Below are 20659 nucleotides of genomic sequence, written 5' to 3' on the forward strand. Positions count from 1 at the left end.
TAACTTTTAAATAAACTTGATTGAGTTTAATATAGACCTAAAATGAATAACTAAAAGCACTATCTCTTAGATTGATCAAAATTCATTATAAATGAATGCTGTAACCTTTTACCACAGGTGTTGCCATTTCTTAGGCATCGTTCACTTCATATTGGTACAATTCTGCCCTTGGGACTCATAATGTTACCCAAAGTGTGAAATAAGAGTGATATGAAAAGATAAAATAGGAACACCAGTCGAGAAAATTTTTTTAACTCATCACGGTGTCCTTCAAGTTCTATTGTCTTCAGAGTGTCAAAAGACGGACCCGCGGAAGAAGCCCGCAAATTCAAATGACGCGCCACACAATTTGAAAAAGAGCGCGAAATATTTTCCCGCCAGCGGAAACTTCTCAAACCGGAACGGGAAATGGCCAAATGTAAACACTACACTACCGATATTTTCGATTCCTTCGTGTGTTCATTTCATTTTTGTGCGATGTGCCTGAGATTTTTGCCCTTCGAGTTTAATTTGTATCTTATTTTTCAAGTATGAACGAAGAAAGACGTGTCAATGACATTGAATACTCCGCGGACAGTAAATTCAGAAATTATAACTTCTGTTTAGACAAAGTTCCTAAGGTACCTTTCGATGATCCTAACCTTGATGCAACAATACTTCAAAATGTAAGTTAGAATGTGTTTTTCCGTTCATTTTTCCTCTCAAAATCCTTCTTTTGGCCATCAATGACCCCTCTCTGTGCTGTCATATCTTTGCCGGTGTCTCTACACCATCCTAAGTGTTAAGCTTTTGACGGACGGTTCCTCTAATCGATTCACCCGTCAAACGTCAAGAGATTACCGCATCATTTGTACTCTATAATGTGGTTAGACAAAAGGTGGTGGCAAAGTGGTCAAAACTGAAGGCAAATACTCGAGGGCTTAACATCCCTATTAGAAAATACAGGATGTATCGCATGACTTTCCGCTGGCTCTTCCTTGTGAAAGAGAATATCTTGCTGTGTAGGATAGTTCCCTAGGTATCATTCCACCGAAAGTTCAAAAGTGGAATATTAATTCTACATCAGAAGAGTTTTACAGCAATAGACTTAAGTGCTTAAGTTACATGGACATCAAAGAAAATGGGCCGGAAGGCCAACAATCATTCAAGTGGACTTTCACTGCTTCTAACCTGCTTTACCTTCTGATACTGAATCGTCAAAACATTTTTCAAGTTGTTCTCCTTTAAAAAATAAAATGGGAGAGGAAATTTTGAAAAATCGCGAACGAGATACATAGTTTGGGAGTTTTATCATAGATTCGCTGCTGGACAGCTGTAAATAGTTTAAGTGAAGGGGGAGAAAAGTAGTGATCTCCACCTGTCGCCAGAAGGGCAAATGCGCATCTTTTTTGTCAATTTGATCAACTGTCACCTCATTGTATACCTGTCACGAAATTTTGAATCTCATGCCTAATAGAACACTCCCAGCAAAGAAATTTGCTCTTGTAATCATCTACAAAAGACTGTTTTTGCTTGATTCCAGCGCCCTGTCATAATCACTGGTTCCAAAATGGCTGCTCCTGCCTCGAAATGGACGCCTGATTATCTACAGTCAGTGATTGGTAACCGCAGGGTCAGTGTTTTAGCTTCCAGAGACCATAACTTTCTTTTCCATAATGCAAAAATGGTAAACAAAGACAGCGGAGATGCTCCCTTAACAAAAAGAACTGTGATGAAATTTTCTGATTTTTTAAAAAGACTAAGAGAATGGAAGCCTGGAGATGACAGGTAAATTTTTATTCTTAAACAAGAATTTTCAGTAATTTTATTAATGCTATTTTTAGTCACTAAGCACTTAACATAAAGATAATGTATCTGTTTAACCTAGAGCATAGTTTCACATCAAACTACAACTTAATCTGGAGAAATGTCAGGAAAAAGGAAAATTTCAACACTGATACATTTTAAAGTGTTACACCCTCACATTCAAGAGGAAAAAAAGAAAAAGAAACATGAAAACAAGGAAAAAATGAGCTGTCAATCGCTGTTGCTGCCTGACCATTAAAGCAGCGGTTTTGCAATAACAGAGAACAACAGCTCATTTTTCCTTTGTTTTTCATTTCATTTTTTTTTGCCACTGGAATATGAAGGTGTATTTAGGTAAAGTGTCATGCGCTTTGATTTTTTGTTTTTTTAAAGCCTTTCTGTCTTTGAGTCATCATTTATCGTTTCTCTTGGGCTGAGTCTGTCATCCTTTGTTGCACCATATAAAATTAAAGACCCACGCTATTACTTGTGCAAAGGATCACTCCACCAATGTAATGTAAGGGGTAAAGTATTTATATTTATATGCAAATCAAACTTATCCGAAAAATCCATTATTATACCTCCAGATCATGGAATACTTGGTCTTCTCCAAGTTCCCTTCAAGATCAGCAAGATTAGCAGTTTCATCAAACTAGAAAAATAGTTCTGTTAATACATATTGTACTTTTCCATTAGGAATTTAAATGAAATTATGAATACTTTAAACACAGTTTAAATTTAGACACAGGATAAGCAGGCACAAAGGTGTCCACCTTATAATTATCACAAAGCTATATTCATTCATCAAATTTCTACTTTGTTCAATTATCTTACTTTGCAGGCTCTACCTGCAGGAAAAATTCTCATCTTGCCTTGAGGCAAGTCTAGTCAAAGACTATGATGAATTCAAGTGGAATTGGATTAATCACAAACGGAAAGTTTATTCGTGGGGACCTCTAACGTCAAATCTTATTCTACTTGCTATGGATGGTAAGTTTTCAGCTTTTTTTTATCACCTCAATTTAAAGGGAATAGTTTCATAACTTCATCAGTTTCAGTGGTATTCACAGTAAAGACATAATTTTCTGGCTGGTCCTGATTATTGTTGCAACAAAAATCTAAGAAAGTAATCAGGACCAGCCAAAAAAAAAGAACAAGTCCTCCCTGCCTTACCTTTAAACCTCAGTGGATCAGAACTTTTTGATTGAATGCATCTCAGTATCTGCTTCCGTACTTATGATTATTTTTACAAACGAAACTGAAAAACGCATTTTTACATTAATATTTCAGTTTTTTGCCAGCTGCTAGAACTGAAGGAAAATTTAAGTGAGTGTATTCCTCTACCTCTTGTAAAAATATTTTTTTTTTATTGAAGTGGGAGGAAAAACTGAATATTTTTCAAGTATGCAATGTAAGCACAAAATGGCACACCTAGAAGTTTTACTTGCATAGATTTTTTTCTTCACACATTCTAACTAGTTTCTTTATTACCAGGCAATGTCACATCGTGTCACTTTGATGAACAGCACAATCTCTTTGCCCAAATCCATGGGTACAAAAGGTTTATTCTGTTTCCGCCCAGTCAGTACGAGTGTTTGTATCCATATCCCCTGTATCATCCATGCGACCGTCAAAGCCAGGTGATTTCAATTTTAAACCTTATCATCTAACAATAAGGTATAAAAATAGGAATTTTATTAGCTATCATTTCAAATTTGTACTTGCTCTGTCAAGAGGTTTTAAAGCTTCAATGACTCATTCAAAGTACTTCAATAACAACAACATGGGAAATTTCTGCTGATTCGACATGTTCTGTTTTGCCTCTTGCAAACTTGCTACCTACTTTAAGTTTAGAAAACAGGAATTAAAGATTTATAATGGATTCATCTTCTCTTGAATGCTGTCAAGATTGAGTAACTTTTCAGTGACTTACTTGTTACTTGTAGCAAGTTTCTTTTGTGAATTTTATCATCAGAAGCCAAAGCAAATTCAATGAATATTTCCTCCCCAAAACACAGGCTTTCTTTAGACTCGTGTTGCATGTAAAAAATTCTGCACAATCTTTAGAGTTTTGCGAAGTATATGATTAGTTTTTCATGTTAATTTGATTTAATTTTTGGGTATTCATTTCAATTAGCAAGTTCTTTCGAGCGTAAGAATCAGTGAAAATTTTTTTTCATCGCTTTGGACTCCACTCTTTACTTAGTCTAGTTTTTGTTTTTTGCAGGTGAATTTTGAAAATCCTGACCTCGAAAAATTTCCTAAATTTCGGGAAATTGAAGGAGGAATGGAAGCAATACTTGGACCTGGGGACGTCCTGTATGTTCCCAATTATTGGTTTCATCATGTCGAATCAATGATGAATGGAGGCCCCACCTTGTCAATCAGCTTCTGGTTTAAAGTGAGTATTTTTCTGACGCATTAAACAAATTGAATTGTGTTAAGCAAACTAGTCATAGCTACATTGAGAGTTTTGGAAGAAGATCTATGTCCTATAGTGTAGGACCGTTATCATATGTTAAACAGGGAAGCATATGGAAGTAGAAGGCAAAAATAAAAGGCAAACAGAGACAATTTGTAAAAATTACTCAAGGTTCCATTTAAGCTCAAAGCCTCCTATGTGTTTTTAAGTAACCTGCAAAGAAGACTAATCTGTTTAATACCAACAGTGAGCAACATAATGTAAATGCAGAATAGTGCTGAGTAGCACTGCTTCGTAGAGAATCAAAGCCGCCAGAATAATTAAAAATAAGAATTTTAAGAACCCATCCCATCTGGAATCAATTGGCCAATCTGTAATGGGAGAAAGTAGATGTCCCTGGTAGTGCATACCCAGAAAAAAACACTAAAAAGTAAAACTTTTCCCATGCAGCTGCCCAGGCTAAACAATCTCCATCAGTTTTGCATAGAGACTCATCAAAGTCATTTTAATTTTTAAAGCTTCTGGCTTTGATCCCCTCCCAGAACAGTGTGGATCCTGCTTTAGTCTATGCATTTTTCAGTTACTATTTCACTAGGAATTTTAAGGTATTGTTAATTCAATAATGTTGAAGTGTAAGTGCAGTCAAAAGAAATTTTTGTAATTTTGGTTATCAAGAAAATCTTTTAAAAGCCAAAAAAAAAAGAAAAAAAAAAATGAAAAAAAAATAAAAAGAATTCTTGATATTTATAGACGAGCTGAATTCTCTGAAACTGGCTGCCAGAAAAATAAGTGATGTTTTCCTTCAAAAATGGACAAATCCAAGATCAATTCATTATTATCATTAAGAGTTGTCCAAAACTTTGAATACCATCTAAAGTAATTTTTTAAGGAATTCTTCCATTTCAAGAGGGGCTTGGTTTCATGGCTTTAATGGATCAAATTTAATCATTCTGCTTTTGTTCTGTTGCAGGACAATCTACGTAAAGAAACTGTCTACCCACTCAAGGACTTTCAAAAGGTTATAATTTCTCGCAACGTAGAGAGAATGTTGTTAGAATTACTGCGCGATCCGAAAGAAGTTAGCTCCGTTCTTAAAGCAATGACTTTGGGAAGGTACTCTTGAAGTATTAAACAAGCCCCTGTTTTGTCAAGGTATCAATCATTTCAATACCTAATTTTTCTAAAAGTCCTCTTTTTTTTCCTCAAGTTTTTCCTGTATCTGCAGAATCAGTTAATTTAAGTTAGTACTAAACTAACAATCAGAGGTTCTTTATTTCTAGGACGTGAAACTCAGATCATATGAATGAGCTATAAAACAGAATTGAACATACTTATGTTAAAAAGAACTATATTGCATGAAAATTCTATTTAGTTTCTTTTAGCACAAATACGTCCAATTACTCAGTGACTCCTCCAAAGAGGGAATCTATTTTCGTAAACTATTGCAAGTTCTTTTATGGAGGGCTGTTTTTATTTGTGGTGAGCTATCTACCATTCGAAGGTTTAACCCTAGGCTATGAAAAGCCTAACTGCATGGAATCATTGTGAAATCAATTTTAGACAAATCAAACAACTTGACCCTTTAATCACTCTTGTATGCCTCCTCTTTTAAAAAATCTATTTTTTATCTTAATCATTACAATCATGTCCTTGGATGACTGTATCTAATACCGAGAAGATCCTTAGGCACTCTGAGTCCTAATGGCTACTGTTGAAAATTAATGATAAAGCGGTACATGAAGAGATCGATCTTTTCCCAAAAATCGACTATATGCCTTGTAATTATACCTAGTGTTACACATAACCAAAGTTCCTTGGCATGATACTATCAAAGAATGACCTTCAATCGTCTTGATAGGTTCAAGGTAGTTTTCTGGCTCTTGGTTTTTTTCCGGAACAATAAGATTGTAGCTAAGAATGGAAATACGGTCAATGTAAATTTTTCGAGCATCTGTATTTCCTGGAAAAGCTTTTGAAGCTAGGAAAACCTAATCACTATACGTCGTAAAAGGCGATATTTTAAGGTGATTTTTATGTGACACTCAAGAGAATTACTGAATTATCGTACAACGCAAAAAGTAGTACTGCAATGTATTTATTCCTTTCGTTGCTGTTGAAGTGAAAGCCACTGTTTACCAGCGAGTAAAATTTCACTTTGTTTGGGTCATAAAATTTCGTGTCATTATGTGTCTGAAATCGTTATTTTGTTTGGAAAAGGACCTGTCTTAATTTTTTTTCCCCGAGAAAAGTTTGAACTCGTTCTGTAATTTTTAATTATTATATTTTTGAAAAGAAGAGAGGGCATATGGTCTCAGGAATTTTCCCTGATCCTTGGAATCATGTCAAATCATGCTAAGCGAGTTCAAAGTTGCGAATTTTGAGCTTCTATTTAAGCATATATTGTTAAGAAAGCTCCTGAAAATATCCTTGCCACCGTGATCTCTTTTCTGACAGCACAAGTTCTCTGCTGTGATTTATGGCTTGTGCAGTTCTTTTCATTACATGGACCATGGATTATGGCGGCATCACCTGGGCAAATGAGAAATTGCAGTGGGAGGGATGCTTCAAACATCATCTTGGTTGTCTCTGCCATTGCCCATTGAAACAGGAGCTCAAAATACGCAACTTTAAACTCGTTTTTCTGCAGGGTAACATTGTTAAAAAAAACCGGGAAAATTCTTGTTAACTCAAGCCATCTCCTTATTAAAAAAATGTGAGCATTAAAAATTACTAAATAAGCTCATTATGTACACAAGTGTTCATCTCAAAATTAAAAAAGGTCTTTTGTCCACAAACCAATGGATCATTTCCAGGTGCTCAGAAAATATGCCTCAATTTATTCAAATATTGGGTTGGCTTTTATGATGGTACTTGTTATCATATTCGCACTTATACAATCTCTAATCTTATATATTGAGTCTATCACCCATTCATCATCACTACTCAAATGTTTACCTCTTAAAGCGTTAAAGTCTTAAAGAGTTGTTAAATATTACACCTGCACGGTAAAAAGAAGGTTGATAAATTAGGGAATTACGTGCTCTTACAGTACCTAACTCCTATCTTTGAAAATGTTGACTGCCCCTTCCAAGACTTTAATTGGGTAAATGATTTTATCTGTACCTGACCTCTCCCTGAAAATTCATGACTATTATAATATGGTGATTTTAATAAACTTTTGCATAATCACAATTATTTGTAATGGAGATGTTGCATGTGTGAGGAATTTGCGATTTGACTGTTGATTCTCATGTAAAAGTTCGCGAGAAACACGATGGTGCCGCTGGTTTTCTCTGAAATCAACTCCCAAGCTCCCAAAAAGCTCTCAAGTTGAGTCCAAAATGGAGGAGATATCCCATGCTATCCTGAGAGTCCACCTCTATATCGAGACGAACTCTCCATGCTAAGATAGGGAGCAAGTACATTAGCAGTGATGCCGTGTTTTCAGTTTTAGAGTCCCCAAATAAAGTAGCAGCCCTGTCAGTGTATTTGCTCCCTATCTTTGCATGGAGAGTTTGTCTTGATGTAAAGGTGGACTCCCAAGAAAGCGTGGGATATCCCCTCTATTTTGGCCTCAACTTGAGAGCTTTTTTTGAGCTTGGGAGTTGATTTCAGAGAAAATCAGTGGCACCATCGTCTTTCTTGCGAACTTTTACATAAGAATCAACAGTCAAATCGCAAATTCCTCACACATCCAACATCTCCATTACACTCCTCTTGCTTCAAAGGGACTTTCATCCCAAATCGCATGAAAGAATCAAGGGATGAAGCATAATTTTCCTTCCTACTCATCAAATGGTCGTTGTTTTTATTACCATGAATACAGTATTTTTTGCTGTATTGTAGGTGTGCCATGGCAAATGAGTAAATCTATCGCTGTTTTTTTCTTTTTCTTGTAATTTTGGAAATTTTATTGTCAGTCTTCAGTATATTTTTAATATCACCGAATCATTCATCAACAATTTTTTACGAATAAAATTTATTTTGTCAACTACTCACTGTGTTTTCATTTCATACATTTTTAGAAAAAGAGAAAACCAGGTTGATCTAGGGGCACACAAATCCTAAAGCAAATATTATTAATTGATGTTTACTTCTAATAATGTGATTTATATCGCCAACAATGGTTAATAACAGCTGATGGGCTGCACTTTACCTGATCAATTCAGTTCTCCTAGTTGAAAAATTGTATCACAATATCTAAAAAAAACTTTGTTAATATTCCTAACTGTGTACTTGATTTGACAAAAAAAGTTCCAATTTTTAAGAAATTGTCAAGTTATTCCCAAGAATGAGGCTAATGATGAAAAGTAAGTAATTAAATTGTTAATAGCAATGATCCACCCTCCCCTAAAAATCTTTTACTTCGGTGAAACAGCTTAGGAAAAGTGAAAAGTAGCATCAGTATAATAAAAAGTCAAAAATATTCTTAAAATTAATCCACAGGTTAGAACTTGAAGCAATAAGCGTTTTCATAAAATCATTTTTGGTAATTTGGTAATCGGTATTTTGTTTTTCAAGATCTATTCATTTATAATATACAGAGATAAATTTCTAGAAGTGTCTCGAGAAAAAAGACTAAAATTCCATACTTAAATACTAAATGAGCTTGCAAATATTGTTTGATAATCTGAGGCTATGATGCGTAAGTATTCAAACATTGCCCATGATATAGTTAACTAGAATGCACCAGAAAGTACGGCAAGACATATGGTAGTGGATCCTAACTGTTTGCTTTTTACGGCACTATCACAAATAACGTTACAAACGGAAATAATCAGAAATTTCCTTTATTTCATTTCTGTTAATGTATTTGCACAGAGCTGCTTAACAGAAATGCACTAAGTTACATTTCTGCTAAAAATAAGTTAGGAGTGGATTTGAAATAAAATAGTCATAAATTTTCTCCTGTCAAAAACTTCAATTCGAGTAAAAATATTTTCATCGTGAAAATAGTAGTTGAACTTTGTCCCCAACACTGAGTCTCATAAAGGAATAAAACTCCAAAACGTTCTTTTCTCAGTTCAAACTTGATGCAACTTAACGTGTTTCTGTTAATAATTCCTGTCCTTTTTTTATCTCCCTACACCAATGTGTAACCTAGAATAACTGTGTAAATTAATTTTTTATTTACACTATAATAATAATAAAAACTCAAATTCGCATCGCCACAAATTGCCTTCACTATTGCGTGCACAAGTGCACAACTGTACAACCGCAATAAAAGGTGTTCGAAGGCAGCCGTAGTTGCATAAAACGCCTTCAAAGTGGAGCATAGGCAAACCAAATTACAGCTGTAATGCCACAAACTCATTTTGGGAGGTATCAATAGAAGTTTTTGAGGATTGTGTTGGTTTGCATAACTGCGCCCGCATTTAACCAAGATAATCGAAAAATGTTCGATTAAAATTGAATTTTAAAATGTTTTTACCCTTAATTTTTTGTTTATTACTGTATATTTCAGCATTTCCTGAAGTTGAAGCATCTCTGAAGCTACAGAGCTGACTTCACACATTTGCATCCAATTATATTTTTCACATTTTTTTCTATTTCTATTTCTAGATTTTCCTGGAAGCACTGAAACCCATTGTATGTGATGAGTAATTTTAAAATGTCCTCTATAACTCATTCAATGCCTAATGAGAATCTGATGAAGAACTTTACCCCCTCATTTCGAGTGAACTGATGTTTGCTGTCATGTAGCGGGTATCGTTTGATTCTATCTGAAATCATAGGTCTTGTCTTGGAACAACTTACACACTTCAATCTCATATTATCTTTTATTTCTTTTTTGTTTCCTTTTTCAGATGGACCAAAATAGGTTAAGGAGGTTTGAGAGACTTTCACAACTGTCTACATAACAGCACAATTCGTGGTAAGATCCCCTTGTATCAAACATAATTTTAGTAGTATGACAGCAGTATAGAAGACACAAGCAACTAAGAGCGAACAAACTTATAATAATCTGGCAGTAGGAATCAGGAAAGGTGCTTAAATCATTTCATAGCATTAAGTGCAATATCTTTATTTTGCAAAAAATATGAGATATTCAACAATCATGCCTCAATTTTTGCATGTATTTTAGTGGAAATCATGAAGACGCACTGTTGTCATGTAAAGAAATTATGGCAAGTTTTTGTTTTCATCTTTGAGTAAATCACCTTTCCTGATACATATTCTTACGCTTTATTCCACTGAAGATATCTTGTGCAAGAAAAAGTGAAAGGTCTATCTTCTTCAGGTTGTATGGCAGGTTTCAGGGCTCTTTTCGGTGTCACATTGCTATGATCGGGTCAGATTATACCTTTAAAAAAAAGTGCATTTATCTAAATTGAGGGAAAACTCCATGGCAGAACAATCAACTCTAAGATCCCAATTCAAATCGTTTTGGGAAATAACGATCTTCTTCTTATGGGCTTATAGATTTCGACATAAGGACATCGGTACTTGAAATTTTTTTCTATGTTTTCAAAATCATACCTTTCCTCTACTCTTCGAGAAAACATCTATTTCTTAAGACAAGAATTAGGGGCCGTCCATAAGTTACGCAAGGCTTTTTGGGGGAGGGGGTCTATAAAAGCCTTACAGCGCCTTATGAGGGGGAGGGGGGATAGGGCTAAGCCTTACAAAAGCTTTCCAGTCTTTATTTAAAGAAAATGCAAAAATCCATTTGTCAGGTTGATAATAAAATTCAATATGAAATAAAGGAAATCAGCTTATCACAAATTGCTGACCGATTGGACCATTTTCCTGTCATTTCTTTTGATTCCCACTTCTCCACTCCGTGGGATGATGAGGAGTGACTTCATTCTTATGTCAAATTTATTCTTTAAACTATTCCAAAGAGAAAAAAAATCCTCAATTTTGCTCCACGTATTTTTGTTTATTAAACTAATTGTATCATTAATATTTCCCATGAACTTAGTACAAAAACTTAGTTTCACTCCAAAAAATTTCATTGTTTTTCTAGAAGAAAATTCAATGCTTAGATCTGTGATAATTGGAAAGGGGGGGAGGGGATCAGTCTAGCCTTACGTAATTTTTGGAGGGGGTGTAAGGGATGCCTTACGGTGCCCTCCGGGAGGGGGGGGGGGCTAAAAATGGGAAAAAGTGCCTTACCTAATTTATGGATGGCCCCCTATTAGTTTTTTCCCATTTTTTAATTTTTTTTTAAAAATTTTTTAATTCAAAGTGCTCAGAAGGTTTCGACATAATTGGCGAGCTGGCCGAAGCTGGTAAAGCTTCTTTGGCTCTTTAAGTGTGATATATGTTGATTCTCTAAGGATATCAAACCTTTCTCTTTAAAAAAAGTAGTTACCTGAAATGGTTTTTTTCCTTGGAAAGAAATGACTGTAAGGCATAATCGCTTCACAGCCCCAGGTCCGGATTTAGCAGCAAGAACACGTAAAGGAATAATTCTGCGTATTCTGTAAAAGTCCAATCTCCTGGTCCAATCAAAAAGGAAAATGGTAGGCCAAAAGGTGTGAGGAAGAACCTGATCATTTCTCAAATATCCTATGAATTGGGTTGGTTTAATAGCTGGTGAATGGCGAGAATCTGTTGAAAGAAGTTGCCATTTTAAGTAAAAAAATATTAAAAAGTGGTTCTCCCATTGCTGTAATCACCCTTTATCATAACTTTTTCTAAGAATTTATCTCTGAATTTCTTATGAAAATTCTGAAAGGTCTGAGGGTCTTCAAAAGCTTTTAAAGGTCTCTCCGCGTCGTATCAGTGGCTTATATTTTGAATTCTGTAACTGACAATGTAAAGAAGTGAGGAGAAACAATTCTCTCTTTTCATTTAAGGAGCATATTGATAGCTCAGTAAAAAGAACATTCATCAACTTTGCAAAGAAAGTTTCCTACATCAGCCTTTGGGTCTGGGTTCAGCAAGAAAAAAAGGTGAAAAAAAAAAAAAAAATTCAACTCCCCAAGTGTTTGGCACACAATGAAACCCAACGCATTAGGGAACTCGGAGATAATATAGACCGAGTTGCACTAGCCGTATATTTTCTCCTGCCAAAAACTGAAAATCTAAAAAATAAAAAAAAAAAAATTTGAAAAGAGGGGTTAAAGTTTACTTTTTACATTGAGCCTTATGCAGGAATAAAACTTCAAACCTCTTTTTCTCAATTTCAACTCAATGTGGGTTGTTTCCTTTCTGATGAAATCGGTCCATATTACCTCCTGATTCTTGCCTCAGCAGAAATGATTGATAGCGCCCGCGTCCAACACTGAAGCCACAGTTATTTTTGACCTCGAGCCGCTATTTTAACGCCTCGGAGATGAAATTGCATACTCTAAAAAATGAAGGCTTTTTCATTACACCCGCTGCCTCGTGCTCCAACAAACTAATAATGACAGAGAGCGCTGCTACGGGCTACGCGCCGATTCCGCAGTTAGCTTCCACCTCGAGCAACTCTTTTAACTTTCCAGAGATCAAATTGCATACACGGAAAAATGAAGGCGTTTTTTGTGCACCCGCCGACTCATGCCTCAACAGACTGTACTTATAATTATTGCGCCGCCGTTCGCCAATGCGACAGTTAGCTGTAACCTCTGGCAACTATTTTGACTTAGGAGAAATCAAATTTTTTACAAAAAGAACTGAAGAGGCATAACAGCGTGCATGAGTAGATTAATAATCGAGAGCGCTCCCGCGCGCCGATACTGCATTACGCTTCGACTTGGAGCAACTATTTAAACATCAAATTGCATACCCAAAAAAATGAAGGAATTTTCAAAGGATCAGTAGTTTGTCCAAGACCCAGCAAGCGACTTAAAACTGCCTCGCCGAAGGAAGCCCAGCTCACTCCGACCTCGTGCAACTACATATTTCAATTCTGCTGGAATAAAATGTTATACTCAATGAAGTAACAAGACTGGAGTATTTATCGTTAGATTCAGGTTTAAACTTTCTCAGAAACAGATAGCACGTAGTAGCTTTTCCACAAGTGGGGAAAAGTATGGAAATGTGTCACTAACTTGAAAAGTCTGGCTTCGCTCCTTTTTCCCGTAGTTTACTTTTGTCATCACTGCAGATCAGCGTCCTTGTCAAGATACAGTCTCATTCTCTGAACAGTACGTAGAGGAATAAGACAAATTGACTAATGAAGTCAAAATCGACAATCCACACCATCGATTGGACCATTCCACCGGAGTTGAATTCAAAGAGACACAGGTATTTTCTTAGAGATGAATGCTCGTGAATTGCTCACTCACCGAATTTCCCTCTCGGTTAATCGGTCGATTTAGCGATCAACTGATCAAACTGTTCAGGGTCTACTAATATGGAGTGCCGAAAAGTAGGTACAAGAATAAGCCGAATTGAATAAGCTCATCAAAAGAAATACCGTTAAAGTGAATGGGTAGCAAAACGGGGACGAAAGATAATCGTCCGAGTCGCCCGAAAAATTTCCTCATTCTGCTGAAGGAAGTATTTTTTTTTTTTAAAGGTTTGTAGTCTCTGGTTTGAGTTCGAGATAAACACAATGCACAAATTGTCTGAAATTAAAGTGAAATCCGGCCACAACTGTAACTCACGCGATGAAATTAACGCTGCGTTTGGTGTTGACATCAAGCGAATAAAAGGTAGAGAAATAAGACTATTTCGCACATTTCGGTGAAGCTGAACCTTCTGTAGGGAATCGGAATCGGTATGGGGATCAGTGTCGGTGGCTCCAAGTCTATCACTGCCATCGTCGTCGCCGAGAGATATCTGAGTACGATTGGAAAAACAAAAATTGAGTAGATTAATATGTTAATTTTTATTTTATGTAAGAATCAATTTCTCAAACTCGGGAAATGCTAGGAGAAGTTCTCATTAACTAAAGGGTGCCTGACCGCTCCGCGCTCCAACTCCCCGAAGCGCTTCGCGGCTCAAGCGTTAAGCGCTGCCGTGCTAAGGAAAAACGCCGTATGAACATTCGAGAGTGGCCAAGTTTCCCTTGATAAAACCAGTATTTTTGAGAAAATTCATGCATATTTTTCCTTGAAATTTTCAGATATTTTAGATTAAACTGTGTGCATAAATCTCTGAAAATTGGAGAAAATAATATTCACAATTACCTCAATAATTTCGGTCTTTATCGGAGGAAACTTGGCAACGTCTGAAGGCTCATACGGCGTTCTTTCTTGGCATGGCAATGCGTCACGCGTAACTCTTATGATTTTATATTGTTATGATTTGTATCGGTGACAACCATCTCATTTTGATTGTCTCACTCATGCTCTCGCCGAGAAAAAGCGCATTTTACACGACACAGAGGGATATGAAAAATCTGTCTCGGATACTTACATGAATCCCTAGTATGAATCTAGGAGTTGCTCTCGGAAACCTCTTTGTTGATCAAAGCAAAAACACGGTAATACTTCGACCGGTCGAAGTTATAGATCAGAGTTGGCGTAATTATAAGGAAAATATTGTGATTGTATTATCAGATTTAATCTGATGTCGTTAAGACTCACGTAATGCCTATTTTATGATCACCACATTGAGGCGGAACTAAACGAAATCTCTTATTTTACAGAACAGCTTAATTTGGTTACATAATTTGACTTGACGCATCCCTAGAAGACCGTCGCCGTCGGGTGAAATATTTATAGGAATTGTGAGAAAATTTGTCTGATGAGGTTGAAAGCATCTCTTTAAGGTTTTCATTGTGCAAGGATGCGTCCTGTATGAATTGAACTTAATTCAAATGATGACGTCAGAATAACTCGTAATGAGACACAACCGTGGAAAATGAATTTAAAAATTAACCACCTTCAGCAGTAGAGTTAGAGAGTGAAAAATAAGTCGAAATTACGGAGAAATGTTTTCTACGCGTCGCGTAGCCGAAAAATCGCCGCAGATATGCGAATTTTCCACCAAATTAGCTCAACGAGGGCTCGCTAGAAAACTGATAACACTAACCACAAGTTCTTGCAAATCGTATTCCGATATCTGTAATGGTTTGCTCAGAATAAACCACTTCCTAGTTTTTTTGCGACTAGCCCTTGTGAAGTATAGACTTCCCATGTATTTGAAATAAATTGCTATGATCGTGATCGCCAACGGAAAAATCGAGATATATTGCAATTTTATCGGTGATAAAATCGCTAGGATCGTCAACATCTCAGCGACTATCCTCGATCTTATCGGGATAAAATCGCGATTTTATCGCCCGGCAATTTATCGCGATATTTTCGAAGTAAAAATCGCGATAAATGGCGATATAATGTCGATTTTATCGACAAAAATTCATCCAAAAATTGCGATGTGTTGCGATTTAATCGTCAAATATTGCAATTTTTAATGCGATAATATCTCGATTTATAGCCACCAATATTATCGCGATAACCAATCGATAAAATCGCTTTTCATTACGATCTCCGCTGCTAAGGGGGTTTGAAACTCTCAAGATTAACAATTCGATAGTTTGTCAAAAGCTATTAGGGGCCGTCCATAAATTACGTAAGGCTCTTAGGGGGGAGGGAGGGGGGTCTGTTTATGTATGATGCTTTGGACTATTAGTCCAGAATTCCTTGATTGTAGCACATAAAAATGAAAAATTGGCAACGCTGTACAGCCTCAACGAAGTGTCACTTCAAGTTGAAACTTTGCCTGGAAGTTTGCCCCACCATAAGCATTCATTTGAGCCTTGTCCCGTTGACCAACTCGGGTATCCAAAAAAAGGGGCTAAACTTGGCGAGGCTCTCTCAAGATGAAATAGAGGAATTTTGTACATCACCGATTGCTGACCGATCAAACCATGATCCTGTCATTTCTCTTGATTCCCACTTCTCCACTCCGCGGGATGATGAGGAGTGACTTCATCCTAATGTCAACTTTATACTTGTAATTATTGCAAAGACAAAAAAATCTTCAATTTTGCTCCACGTATTTTTGTATATTAAACTATCTGTATCATTAATATTTCTTTTAAACTTACTTCAAAAATTTAGTTTCACCAATAAAAATGTTGGCCTAAAATTTCATGGTTTTTCTAAAAGAAAACGTAACGCTTGGATTTGCGATTCTTGAAAAAAAAGAGAAGGTTCAGTCGAGCCTTACAATTTATAGAGGAATGGGGGGGGGGGGGTAAGGGATGCCTCACAATGCCTTACGAGGAGGGGGGGGGGGGGGTAGGTCTAAAAATTGGAAAAAGTGCCTTAAATAATTAATGGATGGCCCCTTATGCTTTAATTTACTCTCAAAGTCATCTTACCTTTACATTATGGTCTAGAAGAGTCTTCAATTTTTTTCGGATACTCTTCCCTCTATATCAGCGATTGCTGGGTAAGTTGTATGATTTCACTCCGGAGACAATATATCCGTATTGAAACTTACAATCCTAAGTCAGGATTGATGAGTAAGAAGACGTAAAGGAGGAACTGTCCGTACATGGTCCAAGTCCAATCCGGATCTCGAAAGAGGCCTCCGAAGCTGGGCAAGCAAAATGGTAGGGGTAGGTAGAAGAGTTTTATCATTCCTCAACACCTGTTGAATTGGAATTAATGATTAGTACATGTGCACATTTGTTAAAAGCATAACTACTATCCTTTAAACCTCAATCCAGATCTCTCCCGTAAAATCGAACGAATCCGTTACTCATACGACGTGATAGTATTTTCCTAATAATAAGTTGCAACATTGAACCTCTTACCATGGATAATATTTAAGAAAAAAAAGAAAAAAAAAGAAAAAAAAACTAAGAAATACTTTTACCTTGTCGAGTAACACACGAAAGCAGAATTCTAAAAATTCTCATTGTCTCTGAATCAGATGCACAGTGAAACTCAAAAATTGTGATTTGCGATTGCATTTTTTTATTATCTATTTATTTATACATGAATTGTTTGTGAATATCGACGTCGGTTCGACAAAATTCCGAAAAAGGAGGAAAATTCAGGTTTATTCGATGATCAAATGTCATCAACACTTATTGCAAAATCAAAAGTTTTGATCGGACTCGTTGCCATCTTTGAGTTCTACGTCTTTTGAGCCTAAACAAGAATACGTTAGAGGCGAAGACTTTTTGTATACTTAAGATTGGCGGACCACAATTAATTAGCAAGAGGTCGGAAGAGAACTCTAATGTATCTTCACTGTGATTAAAATCTGATGAAGTTGAACTGAACTCTACTGAATCTGATGAACTCTCTAAGGCTTTCTATACCTTTTTTGTTAGTTCAGAAGAGAGACGAGTCAATTAGATCTTTGCGATACTCTTCCTTTCGTATCGGAGATCTTATGCGAAGTGCTCGGTATTAGTTTCCTCCGGACAAAGAGTACTTAAGGACTTAAGGCATCAAACATTTAAAATCCTAGAGGCGTGACCAGTATGAACGCGTAAAGGAGAAACTGAGCGTACATCGTGTAAGTCCACACGGGATTGCTAACAAGGTTGGCAAATGGTACTTGGAACGGTAGAGGTAGGTCGTAGAGCCATGTCATCTCTCGAGCTCCTGCAGAATGTGATATACTGTAAGACTGGTATAGACTGGTTAGAACGTTAAGTATTTGGTGTAATACATTTATGTTTTTATGAAAAACCAGTATAGCAGTGCGTGCATAACCTCTCAAACAGCACACTACCGTATCTTTTTCAGTGGTATTTTCTCCGTTTTAAATTGAATGGCCTCTCAAAAGGTAAAAACAGCCTGACGATGGAGTATTCAACGATTGAGAGAGAGTTTTGCATACTTCTTCAAATGAAGGCGAACCACTTTTAGGTCCATTTCTCAACTTGACTTTGTTTTCGATAAGACTCTTTCATCTACTTGCGCAGACAGCAATATCTACTCATCGGAGTATACTTATCTGGTCAGTGATCTGCTCTCAGATCCACGTTACGTGGCACGATGCATTTTTCGCCTTCATTTACGGCGGATAGGCAACAATCGCTCCTACGTGTTTAAATAGTCGCATCTCACGGATTGACTTAAGTGCTTTGCGTTTTTAAAATGTCTGCAGACTCTGGTCGTCAGTTAATTTAACGGCTGGGAAAACACCGACAGGTCTTAATGGTAGGTTTTGTACCCCGCGCACGGCTATTATGAATCTTACCGTTGCAGAAACTGCCTGAAAATTGTCTGAAAGCTTTGATCTTTTTTTCTGTACGAAGAACGAAAACCTCTCGGCAGAGCTGTGATCTCGCGTAACACGACAGCTCTATAATTTAAGGCAGTGGAAATCATTTGTATCAATATTTGCTCAATACTTATACGAATAATTTGGTTAAAAACCGCGTTTTTCTTCGGAAGGATCTCCTCAAATGTTTCCGAACTTTTGCGTTCGAAGCATTTCCAGAATTTGATCTCATTTTTAAACGTCATTGATTCTAAATATTCACAAGTTACATGCTCAACAATTACGCCCCCTCCCCTCCCCCCCCATCCCAACTCAGTATAGTTTGAGTTTTTGATTTCCAGGAATATTTAAGCTGAATTTTTTAACGCCGTTTTGTTATGATTCATGTTGATCGCATCATCCTGGTTATAACTGGAAAAATAGTAAAATTTGTTACTGACTTTGAGATTTTGGCTGCGTTCCTCTTTCACAGTTCACCTTCGTTATCACTGTAGATCAGTTTCCTTACAAGTGTCCCTCCCGACATGGCACTGGCACAACACAAGTTCACTCTCCTTCGAACTCGACGAAATGAGGTTTAGTAACAGGATGAATGGAATTATGAAGATCAAAATTGACTATTAAGGGCAGACTTTACACTATCGATTTAAACCATTCCAGCGGAGCAATTCAAAAAAAAACTTGAGGGGATGAAAGTTAGGGGGTAAGATTTTTGAGTAATCGGGTCGCTTACAGTCAGTATGGCATTCCATAAATTAGGGACAAAAAGACACCAAACTGAACAATTTCGTCCACTGAAATGCCGAAATAATGAAGGGGCAGTAAAATAGGCACAAAATAGAATAGCTCTAGTAGGTTTCTCACTTTCATGCTTCATAAGATGTACAAAATGACCACTTTTTTTCCAAATTTAGCCAGGAGATCCTGTCTCCCCTTTCCCCCTCTTTTCTCCCTTCGAAATCTTAGAGTGTTTCAAAATTACCTCGTCCTTTAAATGTAAAAGTAGGCAGACTCCTCAACTTGAAGACAGTATTGTGACGGGCCGAAAACAGGACAATGTTTTTTGACCGCTCGTCGGGCCGATAATCTGACATTGATAAGATTATATATTGCCATCTCTGCAATCCGTCCAAAAGCTTTCCAGCTTTTTTAGGTGATTTCTTTCAAAGACGAATCCAGGAGGGCGCACGCCTCCCCCCCCCCCCCCCCGTTCGCCCAAAATAAAGAAGGAAACATAAAGGAAGGAAGAGAGAAAAAAACGGAGGTAAGAAGAAGGGAAGTCGCTTATAATTAATTGCTGATTCTTCATGACGAAATTTACTGAGAACTGCTGATTAGATTATTTAAAATTCCGAAATTTCCTCCGGCACCCCCCCCCCCCCCCCAAGAGAACGGGCTTAGAAAAAAATCCGCCCCTTCCGTTAAAGGTGCCTGGATCCGCCCATGATTTCTTTTTCAGAACACTGAAATAAGTCACCGAAATTTACTCACCTAGGTTTCAAATGCCTGAAGTTTTGTAATGATGGAACTTGATTTTATTACCGCGGACCAAAATTGAAACCTGTAATGGCTTTAAAATAAGTAAATATAGTGGACTTTTGAAGTCAAACAAGCAAACGCCTTCAAGACGCAGTGTATGCAATTTGTACGACATCAGTCTGCAAGCATCATTCGCGTCGCGCCGCACAAAGGAACGAGTCAGTGGAAGAGGTCGGACAAAATTTGGAAACTTCAAACGCTTATAACCCCGTTTATATAAAATGTCGATGTTCTGAAAGCGGTTCTATTGGTTTTCTCGTGAAATTTGCTTGTAGAATAACCCCTCGAAATTCTAAATGTGACGAAATAAGCATAAAAATTGGCAGTTTTAGTAAAAAATTTGATGTCCGACCTCTCTAATTGACTCGATCCACTGTGCGCCGTCTATCACGGCGATAAAAGACACAAAAGTTTCAAGCCTTACCCTCATTCATCGAAAAACCCTAATTCATTCTATAAATATGTACCCTTGAAAGATAAAAAATAATAGTTCTCAAGTTCGTAAAAAAAAAAAAAAAAAACAGGAAAATGATAGTTTCCAGGTTGATGTGTAACCGGCAATCCACCGTTGCATTTCTAAAATCACGAAAATATTAGGCACCAATGATTTTGGCCTTAATCTAGAAAAATTGACGGAAGCTCTTTGAAGTAGAGAAAAATCGATCCTCTTCTATTGTTGGTTGCATGTGAAGGTACACGGATTCTCATAGAGGGGCAGTTTTTTGGGGATGCATCATAATCTAAGTATTTCCTTCCTTAAGCGGACCATCAGGAGCTGAACTTAGTCAGTCTTCCCACCGGCACACTGAAATGAACATGTTTATGCTAAAAAGAACTATG

The 20659-nt window shown here is 36.9% G+C and overlaps 1 protein-coding gene and 1 long non-coding RNA gene across 9 annotated transcripts; one reads left to right on the forward strand and one right to left on the reverse strand.

The window, feature by feature from the left end:
* Window positions 1-413: 413 nt before the first annotated feature.
* LOC109039905 (hypoxia-inducible factor 1-alpha inhibitor) lies at window positions 414-10374 on the forward strand. Its single transcript, XM_019055626.2, has 6 exons — window positions 414-665; window positions 1523-1767; window positions 2627-2775; window positions 3280-3425; window positions 4013-4186; window positions 5178-10374. Exons 1-6 carry the CDS (start codon window positions 531-533, stop codon window positions 5328-5330), a joined length of 1002 nt encoding a protein of 333 aa, XP_018911171.1. The 5' UTR covers window positions 414-530; the 3' UTR covers window positions 5331-10374.
* On the reverse strand, window positions 10217-19411 carry LOC109039899 (uncharacterized). Of its 8 annotated transcripts, none has more exons than XR_011899640.1 (6): window positions 19263-19396; window positions 17367-17655; window positions 16416-16633; window positions 13192-13924; window positions 11526-11764; window positions 10217-10511 (listed from the first exon to the last, which is right to left on the reverse strand). It is a non-coding gene; the product is annotated as an uncharacterized lncRNA (long non-coding RNA). The 8 variants fall into 8 exon arrangements; XR_002009763.2 differs by having other exon boundaries at window positions 16416-16687; XR_002009764.2 differs by lacking the exon at window positions 19263-19396 and adding an exon at window positions 18721-19238 and having other exon boundaries at window positions 16416-16687.
* Window positions 19412-20659: the final 1248 nt, after the last annotated feature.

The sequence above is a fragment of the Bemisia tabaci genome, chromosome 3, assembly GCF_918797505.1.
Source record: "Bemisia tabaci chromosome 3, PGI_BMITA_v3".
NCBI lineage: Eukaryota > Metazoa > Arthropoda > Insecta > Hemiptera > Aleyrodidae > Bemisia > Bemisia tabaci.

What these genes read in the sequence shown, in the direction of transcription:
- LOC109039905 (XM_019055626.2), top strand. Translation starts at nt 531, where the DNA reads ATGAACGAAGAAAGACGTGTCAATGACATTGAATACTCCGCGGACAGT. An exon ending in ATGCAACAATACTTCAAAAT is followed by an intron (nt 666 to 1,522) that starts GTAAGTTAGAAT and finishes GCTTGATTCCAG; the next exon opens with CGCCCTGTCATAATCACTGG. An exon ending in CAATCAGCTTCTGGTTTAAA is followed by an intron (nt 4,187 to 5,177) that starts GTGAGTATTTTT and finishes GTTCTGTTGCAG; the next exon opens with GACAATCTACGTAAAGAAAC.